Source organism: Asterias rubens, chromosome 1 (genome assembly GCF_902459465.1).
Source record: "Asterias rubens chromosome 1, eAstRub1.3, whole genome shotgun sequence".
NCBI lineage: Eukaryota > Metazoa > Echinodermata > Asteroidea > Forcipulatida > Asteriidae > Asterias > Asterias rubens.
Window position 1 is genome coordinate 14259994 of NC_047062.1, and position 14154 is coordinate 14274147.

At 36.3% G+C, this 14154-nt stretch overlaps 1 protein-coding gene across 2 annotated transcripts in view; it reads left to right on the forward strand.

Annotated features, from left to right (window-relative positions):
- LOC117304092 (putative transmembrane protein INAFM2) overlaps window positions 1-7012 on the forward strand; it is a 17016-nt gene extending 10004 nt beyond the window's left edge. For both annotated transcript variants that reach the window (XM_033788629.1, XM_033788651.1), the window contains exon 4: window positions 5830-7012. In XM_033788629.1, coding sequence (XP_033644520.1) covers window positions 5830-5877 — 48 coding nt within the window. In that variant the 3' untranslated portion in view covers window positions 5878-7012. The remainder of the gene's footprint in view (window positions 1-5829) is intronic.
- The last annotated feature ends 7142 nt before the right edge of the window (window positions 7013-14154 follow it).

Below are 14154 nucleotides of genomic sequence, written 5' to 3' on the forward strand. Positions count from 1 at the left end.
TAATTTTAATGAGAAGGCGTTAGTTGTTACATGATGTTACATGTAGTACTTTTCATTACAATTGGTAATTTCTCAGTATTGCGCATTATTTGTAAAAAATATATAAATTATGATTCTGTTTGATGTGTGGCACTTAAACAGGTATCAGCTGTTGCACACTACAGTGTATACTTATACAAAACATGCACTACAATAGTACATCTTGTAAGCTAATGGATTTGATTCCACTACATGTAATAACAAAGCATCTACAGGCTCATAGGATACCTTATCTTCCATGCTTAAAACCTGGGAAATATTTAATTATTTGTCTGGCTGACGCTCATTCAATACGTTGTAATATTGCCAGTCCCTACAGCTGTAAAACAGTCATTTATATTGCTTTCTGCATCCAGAGTACTGTGCGTAGTACATCTACAGGACATTCCGTTTAATTATGACAATCATGACACTATAGACTGTTATTAATTATTTCTGTAAGGGCTGATAGGTTCGTGCTGTGTTCATCTGAGGTAATATCTGTTAAAATTCGGAGAGAGTATTGCTAGAATAAAGAATTCTATCCATCAAGTGGTGTTTTCTTGATGATGGTGACAGTGACAGTTGGTCATCAGTGGTGAAAAAAAAACCCGACTTTATCTTTGGCCACAAACTCTTCATGTATGTCTTGTCATTGCAGTTCCAGACAGAATGAAGGCATATTTGCTGTCAGACTTGTGTGTTACTTGTACAAGTGTCTACTGTTTCTTCCTCCATGCGAGTCTGGCTGACATGTCCTGGCTCACATGTCCTGGCTCAATTCGACAAAGCACTTCGACAGTGTCTGAATTTGTGGCTACGGCTATGTAGCTAACTGTATGTTAAAGGCACTGGACACTATTGAGAATATTTTACTTGAAATAATTTTCAGCATAAAAATACTTGGGAACGAGCAATGGAGAGCTGCTGATAGTACAAGACATTGTGAGAAATGGCTCCCTCTGAAGTAACACAGTTTTAGAGATAAAAGTAATTTCTCACACAAATATGAAAAAACGAAGGAATAATGCCTTTTTTAGGCATCTGCTGAAATCACACAAATTTGTGCAATAAGGGTGTTTTTTCTTTCATTATTCTCTTGCAACTTTGATGAACAACTGAGTCAAAATTTTTGCAGGTTTGTTTACTTTTGTGCACAATGGTGGGATACATAATGGAGAATATACTGGTCTTTGACAGTTACCAAAGGTATCCATTGCCTTTAAAGTGTAGAACGCCCTCAAAAACACCCTTAGCAACAGCTGTAGCTGTATAACCACCTATCCGGAAACGGCATAAGATTCATTGTAAGATGAGTAGCCACTATGGTATTACCAGAAGTAATTTGTATTGTGGCCTCACACTTTGCTGGCTTTAAAGATTGATTTGCAGCAAGGATCAATCTTAGCTCTTTGTGAAAATCAAGCCCCGAGGACATGAACAACATTAAAACGCAAATGGTATATTTTTGTTAGTCATTAGTTCCAGGAATTTGCCCACGGATGCCATTTCTTTTTTTTAGCTGGAGGGTTCTTTTTTGACTGAGCTTTTTACAACCCACATCTAATCAATCAAGTGTTTACTCTTCACCTGATGTGTTTCTAAACCTCCCTCTCACTGAACCATACACCAATGCCTCCACTACTTGGAAGAGAAAACTAAACAAAAAATGGGAGGTTGTATACATGTGTTAGCATGCACGGTTCATGTTAATATGTATTCCTAAACCATCCAGCCAATTGCACCATTACCCATACACAATTTTGTTCAGTATTTGAAAAGTTGAATACAGGTGGCCTAATCAAGCATGGCTCATGCCTGTATTTATAATTTATGTATACACCTTGTACACTTGAAATTGATACAGTACGTGCGCATTCTCAAATATGCACACCTACAACATGTATTATGCATCCCTGTGGAGACTTCAGTACTATTGTTCTTGCCTTTGTCTCTGTACAAAACATCCTCTCTTAGACTTTATATACAACAATTTGTGGTGGAGCCTTGCTGCCATTAGAATTTCCATACTGAGACCGTTTTGTTTCCCTTTTCTGTTTTGCCTCATCTTCTATTGATGAGTACAAGAGTGCCCTGCCCTACATTCTTTAGGGCATCTACCTAAAGCCCGGTTCATACTTCCTGCGAATGCGAATGCGATGCAAATTTGATGTGAATTTGACGTCACAACTGTGCCTTCGCTGCGATATGCGCAAGAGAGTTGCCCGCAACTCAACGCACTGCGAATTTCGTTGCGAATTTGTGACGCCAACATTCGTATCGCATTCGCAGGAAGTATGAACCAGGCTTTAACACGGTTAATGAATCATACACTGCTATTTTGTGTAGTGAAATTAACCACAAAATATTCATAGTGGTGTGTACCCATGAAAACAAAGTCCCTGTTTGCGATCACCGCTGTCACATTGCGGTGGGATCGCAAGCCACAAAATATTCACTCTTTCGACATTGCTGACTTTGCACTTCAGTAAAGGCAGTACAGTTGGAGAAGAAGTGTTTTTCTTTTTGACATCTGTGTCTAACACGTCAAAATTACAAAACATCTGAAATAATTCTAAAGAGTTACACATATCAGCATAACAAATATACATATTACTATCATTTCTATAATTAAAGCGTACCAGCATATGCTAACTATTTGCAAAAATTAATTTGCATCTGATATTCTTTCAAGGTCAGAAGAGGTATGCAGATTTTTAACAATTATCTTTCTTGTTTTTGAAAAAAAGCCATTAGGTGTAATTTACCAAAAGAATTCATTTCTAAATGCCCTAAATACACGTCAAAACTATCGCCACTGAAAAATCAGCCAACTGCATTGTGAATTTTTATTATCTCAGTAAAATGCAGCGAAGAGTCAATGAAACAAAAGTTTACTCTTTAATTCAGGGTGGACTACATCAAGATGTACACCACTAATAAAACATCTTAAAACAAAATGGTGCCATTTGTCATAAACTTGTCACAAATTGTTATCTTTCACAATCCTTGAAGTACATTGTACATTAGTATGCATTATACATGTGTATACTTTCTGTCATTTACAGCATGTAGTAAGTGCTTAGCCTGTGTGTGTGTGAACGTGTAATAAATTTTCCTGACACTTGTCATGGCCATTTTATAATGGTAGTGACGTTCATGTACCTTATACCGTCTTTGCAGTGAAAATATACACTGGTTTTTTTTTCCCACACGTGTGCAAGTGCAAGGCAATCAATTTGCAAGATCAGTTTTTCCCTCCCTTCAGTACACACACAATCTATGGTGATGGAACGAAAAAGATCAGCCAAAAGTGTATCGTATAGGCCCTACCGTAAATTTTCACTGTATCTTATAATACATGTATCACATGGTATTAAGGGCAGGTACCAAGGTTTAAGCAAGATTTGAATACATTTAACGGGGCCAACTTGGATCTTGGTTGATGTACAAAATTTGCGTAATGTCACCATACCCACTGAGCTTCTATTTTCAGCATTAAGTGCAGGAGTGCTTTTTCAACATTGAGGCATGACAAAGAACAAGTGATCATGACGAAGAAGATATTAATCACTTAAAATTGGTAGAATTAAAGCTAAAACATAATGATGTGTGAGAAGATGGATAATTTTTTTGAAATTGTGAGCAAACTGAAAAATGATAACAAAACCATGAAGGTGTATATGTAATTGTATTGTATAATTCACTGTCACATTACTTACAATGTAGTGAAATAGGCTTTGACATCATCAATTACCATAGTAACATGCACTTAAGGTGAATCCTGTACATGTGTGAGCTTTCTGTACTGTTAAACCTATACGCATGCGGCTATATTTGTAGGCCTGAGGGTTGGCGGATAATGTCATAAAATATCCATTACAAATATACATGTACTGTGCTATTAATTTGCTTCTTACAAGTATTGCAACATCGTGTGTGTTCCTGCGCCATGTTCATCCTCTTCGGTGCGGATCGTTCCCCATTAATTGTGCAACAGACGGGTTCCATGAAAGAAACACTGACAGACTTTGTACATCGGTTTCAATATCATTGTTAGAAATATTACACTACTTGTAATCATACAAGTAGCTGGACATTATGATTTGAAGAAGAATTGATTTCAAATATACACCAGCTGGTTATAATGAGGCAGTTAGCCTTACATCAGTTATTGACCCCTGAATGATTTAAAAGCTGCAGGCAACATTGGTCATATTGTCAATCTACATTTTGTTGAACATTCGTGTAATAGCAAACCTGTTCAAGTTTAAAAGCGCAATCTGTCAGTGGAGTCACATGAAATTTGTGAAAAACCCAGGCCCAGAATTGTATGGAAGCCACCAACACCATGGTCTACAATGTATGTTACCCTGATCTGGGCCTTGCTTGGTGCCCCTTCAAAAATGTTCCCATGGCCTTTTTTTAGCTGTTCAATTTCCAACGAAAGTGCCATTTTCAAACATTCCAGCCTGAAAACCCCATCACTGTTCGTAAACATTGGATTTATGACTCGAAAGCTCAAAACTATTTGGTGTACTCATTTCTTAAAAGCTTTAGCATTTCATTCTGGCAAAACATTTGATGTGAAGTTTTCCACCAGTAGTGCAGTTAGCCAGTTTAGCTTTCCATTATACCCTCCAGTATAAAACGTTTTAAGATTCTGAGCGTCTCCCCCGAAGGTTTATTCGCTTCAAGTTAAAGTCTTGAGAATGTAGTTTATAATGTACTTCCTCAGAGTCTTCCGCCGATAAGTGGCGAATGTCCGGCTAAATTTCCTGTTGATTTTCTCACTTGTTAGACCCCAATTGTAATGTGTTCGGAGATCCAGTCACATCGACTTGAGATACCCACTGTAACATACGATCCAAATTCTTTGTGACAATCAATGTGCTGGAATGTTTTTTTGTTTTTTTTAAATAACCTGAGAATTCATCCATTGCAGTCCACTTACTTTTCTCTTAAAAAAAATTGGGATGAGAGAGAAAAAAATCCCCTCTATGGTGATAAGGCACCGTACCAAAGATTATGATCTTCTCATAAAGGCCGTGGACACTATTGGTAATTGTCAAAGTCTAGCCTTCATATTTGGTGTATCTCAACATATGCATAAATAACAAACCTGTGAAAATTTGAGCTCAATCAGTCATCAAAGTTGCGAGATAATAATGAAAGAAGAAAACACCCTTGTCCACACGAAGTTGTGTGCGTTTAGATGGTTGATTTCGAGACCTCAAGTTCTAAACTTGAGGTCTCAAAATCAAATTCGTGGAAAATTACTTCTTTCTCCAAAATTAAAGCACTTCAGAGGGAGCTGTTTCTCACAATGTTTTATACCACCAGCCTCTCCCCATTACTTGTCACCAAGAAAGGTTTTATGCTAATAATTATTTTGAGTAATTACCAATAGTGTCCACTGCCTTTAACAGAAATTTGTACATGTATGACTTTCTCGTAAAAAAAAAAAAAAATCAAGCCATGTAAAACTGTACAATGAATTTGTAGCTTCTTTCCCGTTTGTTGGTAGTCCATGTTCACTGCCACACATTTCAGAATTTTGCAACGAATCGACTTGGTATTCAAAACAGAAAGTATGCTCTCTTTTTTATTATACAAAATTTTTAATTGTCATTGGTTAAAAAATGTTTGAACAAAACAAATATTAGGAATATATTTATTGCGGCCTAATTGTTACACAATATTTACAAAATGACACAGCATCTACAATGTATTGAAAAGCAGAGGGGACAAATTACATTCTTCACTGCTCAGCTTAATTGGTAATCTGATTGTCTTTTTTTTTGCCCACAGGTTCAACCTGCCGGGAGTAACACCCCGTCTTATGGTCCTACGGCCTAGCCTTGCATCATGGAATGCAGTTTAATCAAGTCTCTACCTAAAACTATTTTGGAACGCTGAGCACAGCGCAGACATGCCGACAGATACGATGAGGAACAGGGAGAGATGTCGAAAGACAGACAACAATATGCAAGATAAATTTGAATCGGTATGGAGTGACGAAAATAACCAAAAACTATGGCGGCGACGTCTGTGGCAGTGTGTGTACCACCCGTGTCCGGATGAAATGTATGACACGAGTATGTTTACGCTGCAAGTGGACAAACCTTGTGCAGTTCGTTTAAGGCGGTATTGCATAGTTCATGTTTTGTGACTTCGACCAATCTACGTGTAGATACCTCTGGGAAATACAACATATGAAGCCGTCAAACAAAATGCACCAAGATTAACTTTTTTTTAGGGTGAAGAAGGGAGCTTGGATGGAACCAGTGTAATGCCACTTTGTACTTCTTAGTACGCTGTCCTTAAATTTGAACCATTTGTGAGGCACTTTTTCTTGATTATTTATAACAAAACGTAAAAAAAAAATTAAAAAGAAGAAAATTAACAAGTAAATAATATTAAGAGGTTGAATTGTATTATCAGCCATATAGACATGAAAACTATGCCTTTCAAAGTACACATTGAACAAGTATCTCCCGCTTTATTCATTGTATCCAATTGTTTAAAATGTTCAATATATATTTTGCACAAATTTACTGACTAACCTGTTTAACCCGAGGGGCAAATGTAGTTGTGGCAAAGCTGAAAAATCACCTTTTATACAAATTAATTTGATGAGCAAAAATTGGCAGGAAATCAGGGCCCAATTTCTTAGAGCCGATTAAAGCACAAAAAATGCTGAAGTACAATAACACTAATGATAATAATAATAATAGTGAACATTTATATAGCGCCATATCCATCAAAAACAATGCTCCATGGCGCTAATACAGAGAAACATTTAAAATATAGATAATCAGCAAAAACAACAAGATATAAAAAATAAGTTTAAAATCAGCAACAACAAAAAATCAAGCGAACAATGACAAGCAATTAAAGAAATTAACAATGCTTGACAGGATAAGGTTACCAGCCAAACTATCATGTCACAAGTACAATTTGTGACTGGTTTCCTGCTCATTTCTGCTTAAAGACACTGGACACTATTGGTTATTGTCAAAGACCAGTCTTCTCACTTGCTGTATCTCAACATATGCATAAAATAACAAACCTGTGAAAATTTGAGCTCAATCGGTCATCGAAGTTGCCAGATAATAATAAAAGAAAAAAACACCCTTGTCACACGGAGTTGTGTGCTTTCAGATGCTTGACCTCAAAATCATGGAAAATTACTTCTTTCTCGAAAACTACTCCATTTCAGAGGGAGCCGTTTCTCACAATGTTTTATACTACCAACCACTGAGATTCCCCAATACTCGTTACCAAGTAAGGTTTTATGCTAATAATTATAATAAGTAAATACCAATAGTGTCCACTGCCTTTAAACACAAGCATACATAATTTATAATAATAAGTAATCCCAAATCAATCTTAATTCTGTTGATTAACAATCTTGCACCAAGTGAAGCTATCAGGGCCCAATTTCATAGAGCTGCTAAGCACAAAAATTTGCTTAGCATGAAATTTCTTCCTTGATAAAAACAGGATTACCAACAAATTTCCATTTGTTGCATATTGCCTTGTTTGCTTATCCTCAAAATCACATGGAAATTTGGTTGGTATTCCTGTTTTTATCAAGGAAGAAATTTCATGCTAAGCAAATTTGTGTGCTTAGCAGCTCTATGAAATTGGGCCCTGACAGCACATCAACAAAGTGAAGGCACTTGACATTATGTTTACTACCTCCACACGGTGCTTTTACCAATGTTGAAGAATATCATTTTTTAAGCAGAAAAGGAATTTCCACAGCGTGTACGTTTATGTAACACAGAGCTTTGTGAGCCTAGCAAATATATTCATGTGGGAGGCAATTGGGAGCATTATTTACCATCTCTATGTAGTACTAAATAATACTATATCTAGCTGTCTTTATTAAACATTCTTGTGGGCGATATTTTGTGAGGATCTTAATTTTTGGCTCTTTACACAAGACCGATTGTGAAGGTTTTTCCTGCTCATGCTGTGAGATTCGGTCACATATGGCCCTGAGATATCCAACATGGAAGTCACGCAAAACACATTAATAATATTAGCAAGGTCATCCTGCGGGGAAGTTGAGGCAGCAATTCGTTCAAGATGATTGTTGTCATATTGAAAGGGAGGGGGGGAAAAAGACGTGCGTGTGTGGAATGTGGCTTCAACGCCATATGGACGTCCGTAACGGTAACTGACCGCCGGTGACCAACGGCTTCCGCGCCGTAGAGTCTGAGGGAAACGGAGCGTGGCACACAACTTGATAACGTCACTTCAAGCAAGACGGACAAGCGTACGTGGTTACCCAGCTGGCAGTATTGCAAACGTTTACATAAATAGCTCCGTGTTTGATTGAACCGACGTTTTGTTTTGCCTACATGTACATCCGAAATGAGTCACCATAATGTCTAAACAACCCTCCCGGTTGCCATAGTAATAGGCTGTCAGGAAAATCAATATATTGCCATTTATGTTACAAGGGAGAGGTTATCCCCTGGAGAATATTTTGTGGTTACACGTGCTTTGTATTAACATAGGTAAGAAGGGACAATAATATTTCTCTGTGGCAAACGCACAAAAGACTAAAACACTCAAATATAAATAATTTCACCACATAAGAATCTGAACTTTAAGATGATACAAATCCTGCTCTTGAGAATTTGATGACATGCAGATATATTTTTTTCTTTCAATATTTTATAAAGGATTCTTGAGAAGGGTATGTGAGTTTATGAATCATTTACTCCCCTCATTAGATACCATCGCTTGGTCCAAAACCACCTTCTTCTGGCTGTGCAATTACGAGGACAAAAAAATAGGAACCTTTTGTGCCTATCATGCAAAATAATTTGCATATATAATCTGTAATATATTAACATATAATATTTGATAACATTGTATATAAATATGTGCTTTAATTATCTCATGCACTTGCAGTTTACATTACAGAGTGGGCACGTGTAGTTTATAATTAAAACCTTGTAACTGCGTATAAATATTAATATTTTCTTAACACTACAGGTGTCCTCACGGTGTATTGACTTGCTGTATTAAACTCACCTCATGTAGGGTGGAGAGTTCAAGCACAGTCGATTTGTCTATGGTACTATATTTTTTAAACTCAAAACATGTACACGTATACATTTTTATAGGATTAAGTTATTTCAGTCTAGTGTTAAATATCGTTATTGAAACACAAATATCCGAGTGTTGAGGTTTAAGGAACTCTTCAAGTTCATGTTGTTGATGTGAGATGTTAATTGTTGGATTGATATATTGTCATTTTTTTCATGTACATGTACTTGTCAAAAATTTATATTTGAGTTGGATTTGAATGTCTGGTACAATGAAAGTCTTGGTGCAAGACGTTTCTCGTTTTCCTTTCACGCACAGTGCGGCCAATTCACCGAAAGCGCCCGCACCGACTCACCTGACTTAGTCCACTCACCGCCCCGGAGAAACGTGAGTGGACTAAGTCAGGTGAGTCGGTGCCGGCGCTGTTGGTGAATTGGCCGCACTGTGCGTGAAAGGAAAACGAGAAACGTCTTGCACCAAGACTAGTACAATGATGACATGCTTATATTCACAAGTTGTGGTTTAAATTTGAATTCCTTGGACAATAGCGCTTTGAGACTTATTGTAATTTTGCGCTATATAAAAACAACCCTATAGCAAAATAAAGCTTGCCCGATTCATGAGACAACTTTAGTCTGAGGAGTTCAAATTTAAGCGGTAACCAGACAATTTTTACAGATGTGAAAATCTAACTTGCAAATGGCTTATTGCAGTTACTGTGTTAACCATTGGGTAGAATATTGCGAAATTTAACCCCCAAAGTTTGGAGCTTGTTTTGTTGTCCTTTCAAACAAAATATGGAGACATGCTTCATAAATAACAAAAAAATATTTGTGTAAATCTGAAGAGAAATCTTAAATCTGTAATAACTTTGTATGTGGTACTATTTCTGGGTTATTTTTAGTTGTTATGATAAACGTACGTATTATTTATTGTCCATTATTGGTAAAGATTGTGCAGCTTTGCGTGGTAAACTATAGACCTTGTATGCAAATGGCGTCATTTGAGTCTGGTTCTGAAAGGGTCTAAGAAATCATGGATCTGTCGTGGAGACTTAAAAAGATGTACACTTTTTATCAAAATTGCTTCTTTCAAACGATTGAGTCATGTTAGAGTATTTTCACATCTTGTTCATTGACTTAGTATTTATTATTTTAATAACTTTGTTTAATAATGCAATTTATTTCCTTGAAGTGTACTAATATTTGTGGTGAATAAAGTTTCTTTATTTTTTTGCAAGGGTTATGTTATAAGAAAATTATAATAGTTTAAAGTTGTTGAGACATATTTGTAGAATACCTTTTTGAAATACTCACATCCCTCAAGTTTATAACAACTTTGTTAAAGAATGTATATTATGGCAAAATACACACTAGATTTGAATGGACACATTAGTACGTTGTTCTTGACCAAATGTATGCCAACAAAAAAACAGTTTAAACTATTTTCAATATCTCAACTTGTATAACAGCTGTTCTTTACTGTCATATTTTTATTTTGGATTTTCCTTGTTTAGTCTTGAAACAAACTTGTTCACCTCTTGTCTGTGTAGTTTGATTCGTGATGGCATTCCAAGTTTTAACATTTTGCCATATCTGACAATTAATCATGCATTTAGTATGACACTGACACTGTGGCTCAGAGAATAGCCGGTTTCTGTTGAAATCGTGTGGATGTGGATGTGGACATGTGGATGTGGACAGGTTTCAATCGCTTCATGTTTCATCTACATTAATAACAGTGTGTGAAACAATGAGTTGTACTGTGCCAACCACCTTGGAGAAATGGCACTTGTACCACCTTCGTGTATCATTTTAGCTTGCCAAGTGTCTAATGAAAAAAAAATTAACAACTGAATTTATAAAGGGACATATGGCAAAGTTTTGGAAAATTTCATTGATACTTGTGAGCTTTTCTTATTTTGAGGTGAAAGAAGGCTGAGTGATAAACATGCTGTTGATTTGTGACATCGCTGTACAAGTTCTATATTGCCTATATAGTTCAACTGAAATCCCATTTTATTTTTTTTTTTTTTTTTTAAATACATGTATAGTTGCAAATAACTGTGTCATCTCCTGATTGGCAACTGTTGTGCAGATGAATTTGCTTCGAGAATAAACAAACCAACCAATCACTGATATTTGGCAATGTTTTTGTGGAGGATTGATGACACAAATCACTTTTTACTGAAAGCTATTTTTCACATTTTTATTTCATATTGTCCATAATACGCAGGGATGTCTGTTGTCTGTATCTGTAGTTGTGTTTCATGTTTTCCGTTATGTATTTATTTGGTTTAAAGAATAATAATATTAACAAAAATAATAGCAACTTAGTTTGATGAAAATAATTCAGTACCTTGACTCTGTTCCCCAGAGTTCTCTCGTCAACTACAGATTTTACTATTTCCTCACATTCTGACTCTTAAGTGACTTTTTAAAAGGTACTACTTGTTAGAGGTACTATTTATAAAAAAGTAAAACTTTTTCAAATTACTCACCTTAAAATCATTTCCTATGTACTTTGTTATAACCTCTCAGTGTGTATTCCTATGTAACACCATACTGTACTGTAAAGATTTTACAAGTTTAAGAGACATAATTGTTGACAGCTCCTAAGCACATGGATGGATGAATGTAAAGACATCCTCAGAGAATTTCATAGGTCAGGTTTTTGTTAACAATTGATGTTTAGTTTCCCTATAAAACAGCACGCCTTTGTAATACATGGTACCATGGTTTATTTTGAAAGGATACTATTATTAATTGAATGCATGCAAGGTATTTGCACACATAGTAAATATCAATGTGCATTGTACATTCTAACAATTTACTATTTTGTTTTCTTAGCAGAAAACTTTGCTTTTTCAAAATGCTCTTTTTCAATATACAAGAGGTGCATTTATTGTTTGGCCTTGGCCCATGTTATGATAAAATCCTGTAAGTGCCAGTGGTCAGTTACTTAAGCACTCCCGAAGTGCTTCATGCTCTGTATTGCACTCATTGCGTAGATTGGTTCATGAAGATCTCCATGTTGGTATGGTCATCTTAATCAGACTCCCTATAAGACACAGATAACTTTGATTCTATTTCGATATATAGGGACCAAAAAATAACAAAAAAACGATGGCCGAACCATGATGAATGTTAAGTGTATGTTTCTTATTGTCTAAGTGCAACGTATGCATTCAGGTACCAGTTTCATAATAGAAGCTCAGTGCAGCATTCAGGTACCAGTTTCATAATAGAAGCTCAGTGCAGCATTCTGCACTGTACATTGATACATGCCGCTTCTTGCATTAGTGATTATGTACATGAAGTGCTCATGCCTAAAAGAAGATGTTACACATGCTTAGTACCACCAGCACGTCACTACATGCATGCTTTTAGAAGCCTCCGCCCAATTTAATGGCTCTGCTTACCATGGAATTTTGCTTATGGGTAGAATCTTGTACTGCAAGGCACACAATTTTGTTGTAAGCCGGAGTTATGAAATTGCGCCGTACTACCTTTATCATTACCATTTGTGACTAATTATAAATGATTGGTTAAAAACCAACACAAAAGCATGAACAGCACTAAAGAACAGGGCAAAGCATTGCATAGCTTCTTGTCATACTGTTCCTCACACTGTATGATTTACAGACAATACAATTTCATATCCCCCCTCCCCCCCCCCCCCCTCTCTCTCTCTCTCTCTCTCTCTCTCTCTCTCTCTCAATCTCAATCTCTCCCAAAGGAAACTCAAACTACGCAATGATCCAATTGATAGTGTGACTACAGAGAGATGTTTTAATAACATGACAGACGTACATATTTCATGATCACCAAGCCACTGGGAAACCACATGTCGGTTGAATGTACATATGTAGCTGTATTTCCCCTGCCAGGGTCTTTGCTCCGCAGACCGGCGGAGTTGGTTTTTTGATCGAACATTGTTAGAAACTCTCCTGAGTATCTAACATGTATTTTGTATTAATATAAAGTCTGTTAAGGGTGTCTACACCATTGATAAATACCTCCCAAAAGAATTGTGAGGAAGTATTGCTGGTAATGAATGGATAACATTATGAAGAGTTATTCTGCATAAAAAAAACATATGAAAGAAATGAAGAAAATTGGTAGAACTCTAGTGGCATTTCTTTGTTTGTTTTGCTATGCACTTGTTTTGCCTTGAAATATTAAGATATTGCAATAGAAAGAGATAAAGTTCCACAGTTAAGTTTCAACATCATATATGGGTACCTCCTCTTTCAATTGTGGATGCATACCGGGCTACTCTATCAAAGGTGTATACTCCCAGTGTCGTAATAATTGTGTTGGACATCAATCTGCTGTGTATTATTTTTGTATTCATCAATCTTATAGGAACACGTTGCCTTGGTTTGGACGAGTTGGTCTATAAAAACCCGTTTGTTATAAAATGCATATGGTTGGAAAGATGTTGTAAAATTAGAATATAATGATCCACACACATTTGCCTCGAAATTGCGTGGTTTTCCTTTTACTTTGCGAACTAACACGGTCGGCCACTTATGGGAGTCAAAATTTTGACTCCCATACATGCCATAAAGTAATGGCCGACGGTGTTTGTCGACGAATAAAAGGAAAACCACGCAATTTCGAGTGATACATGTGTGGATCATTATGTTTTACGTTTAAAATATCTTTCTAATCATATGCATTTTATAACAAAGGGTTACAAACGCTTTTGAAAGACAACTCGACCGATCCAAGGCAACGTGTTCCTTTAACATCTCCTACATGGTAGCTAGGTAAGGGTGAATTAGGTAAGGGTGACTTGGATTTGTTTAATTTCTTGTTTGTTTCATAAATTGATTAAGTTCAATAGTGTACTAACGTAATTTAAATCAATACATCTTCGTAATAAATCAAAAAGAAAGAAAAAACATGTAGACATGATTGGCTTTCTTTCCTTGAGGACAGTGTTGTGAAGTTGTGTGTTATAAGGCTTATGTGTATTTTGAAATTGCTACACAGAGCACAGCGATATATAGTGGTATGTTTTTGTTGAGGCCGGTGTAGGGAAATCTTCATCTCTTGCAAA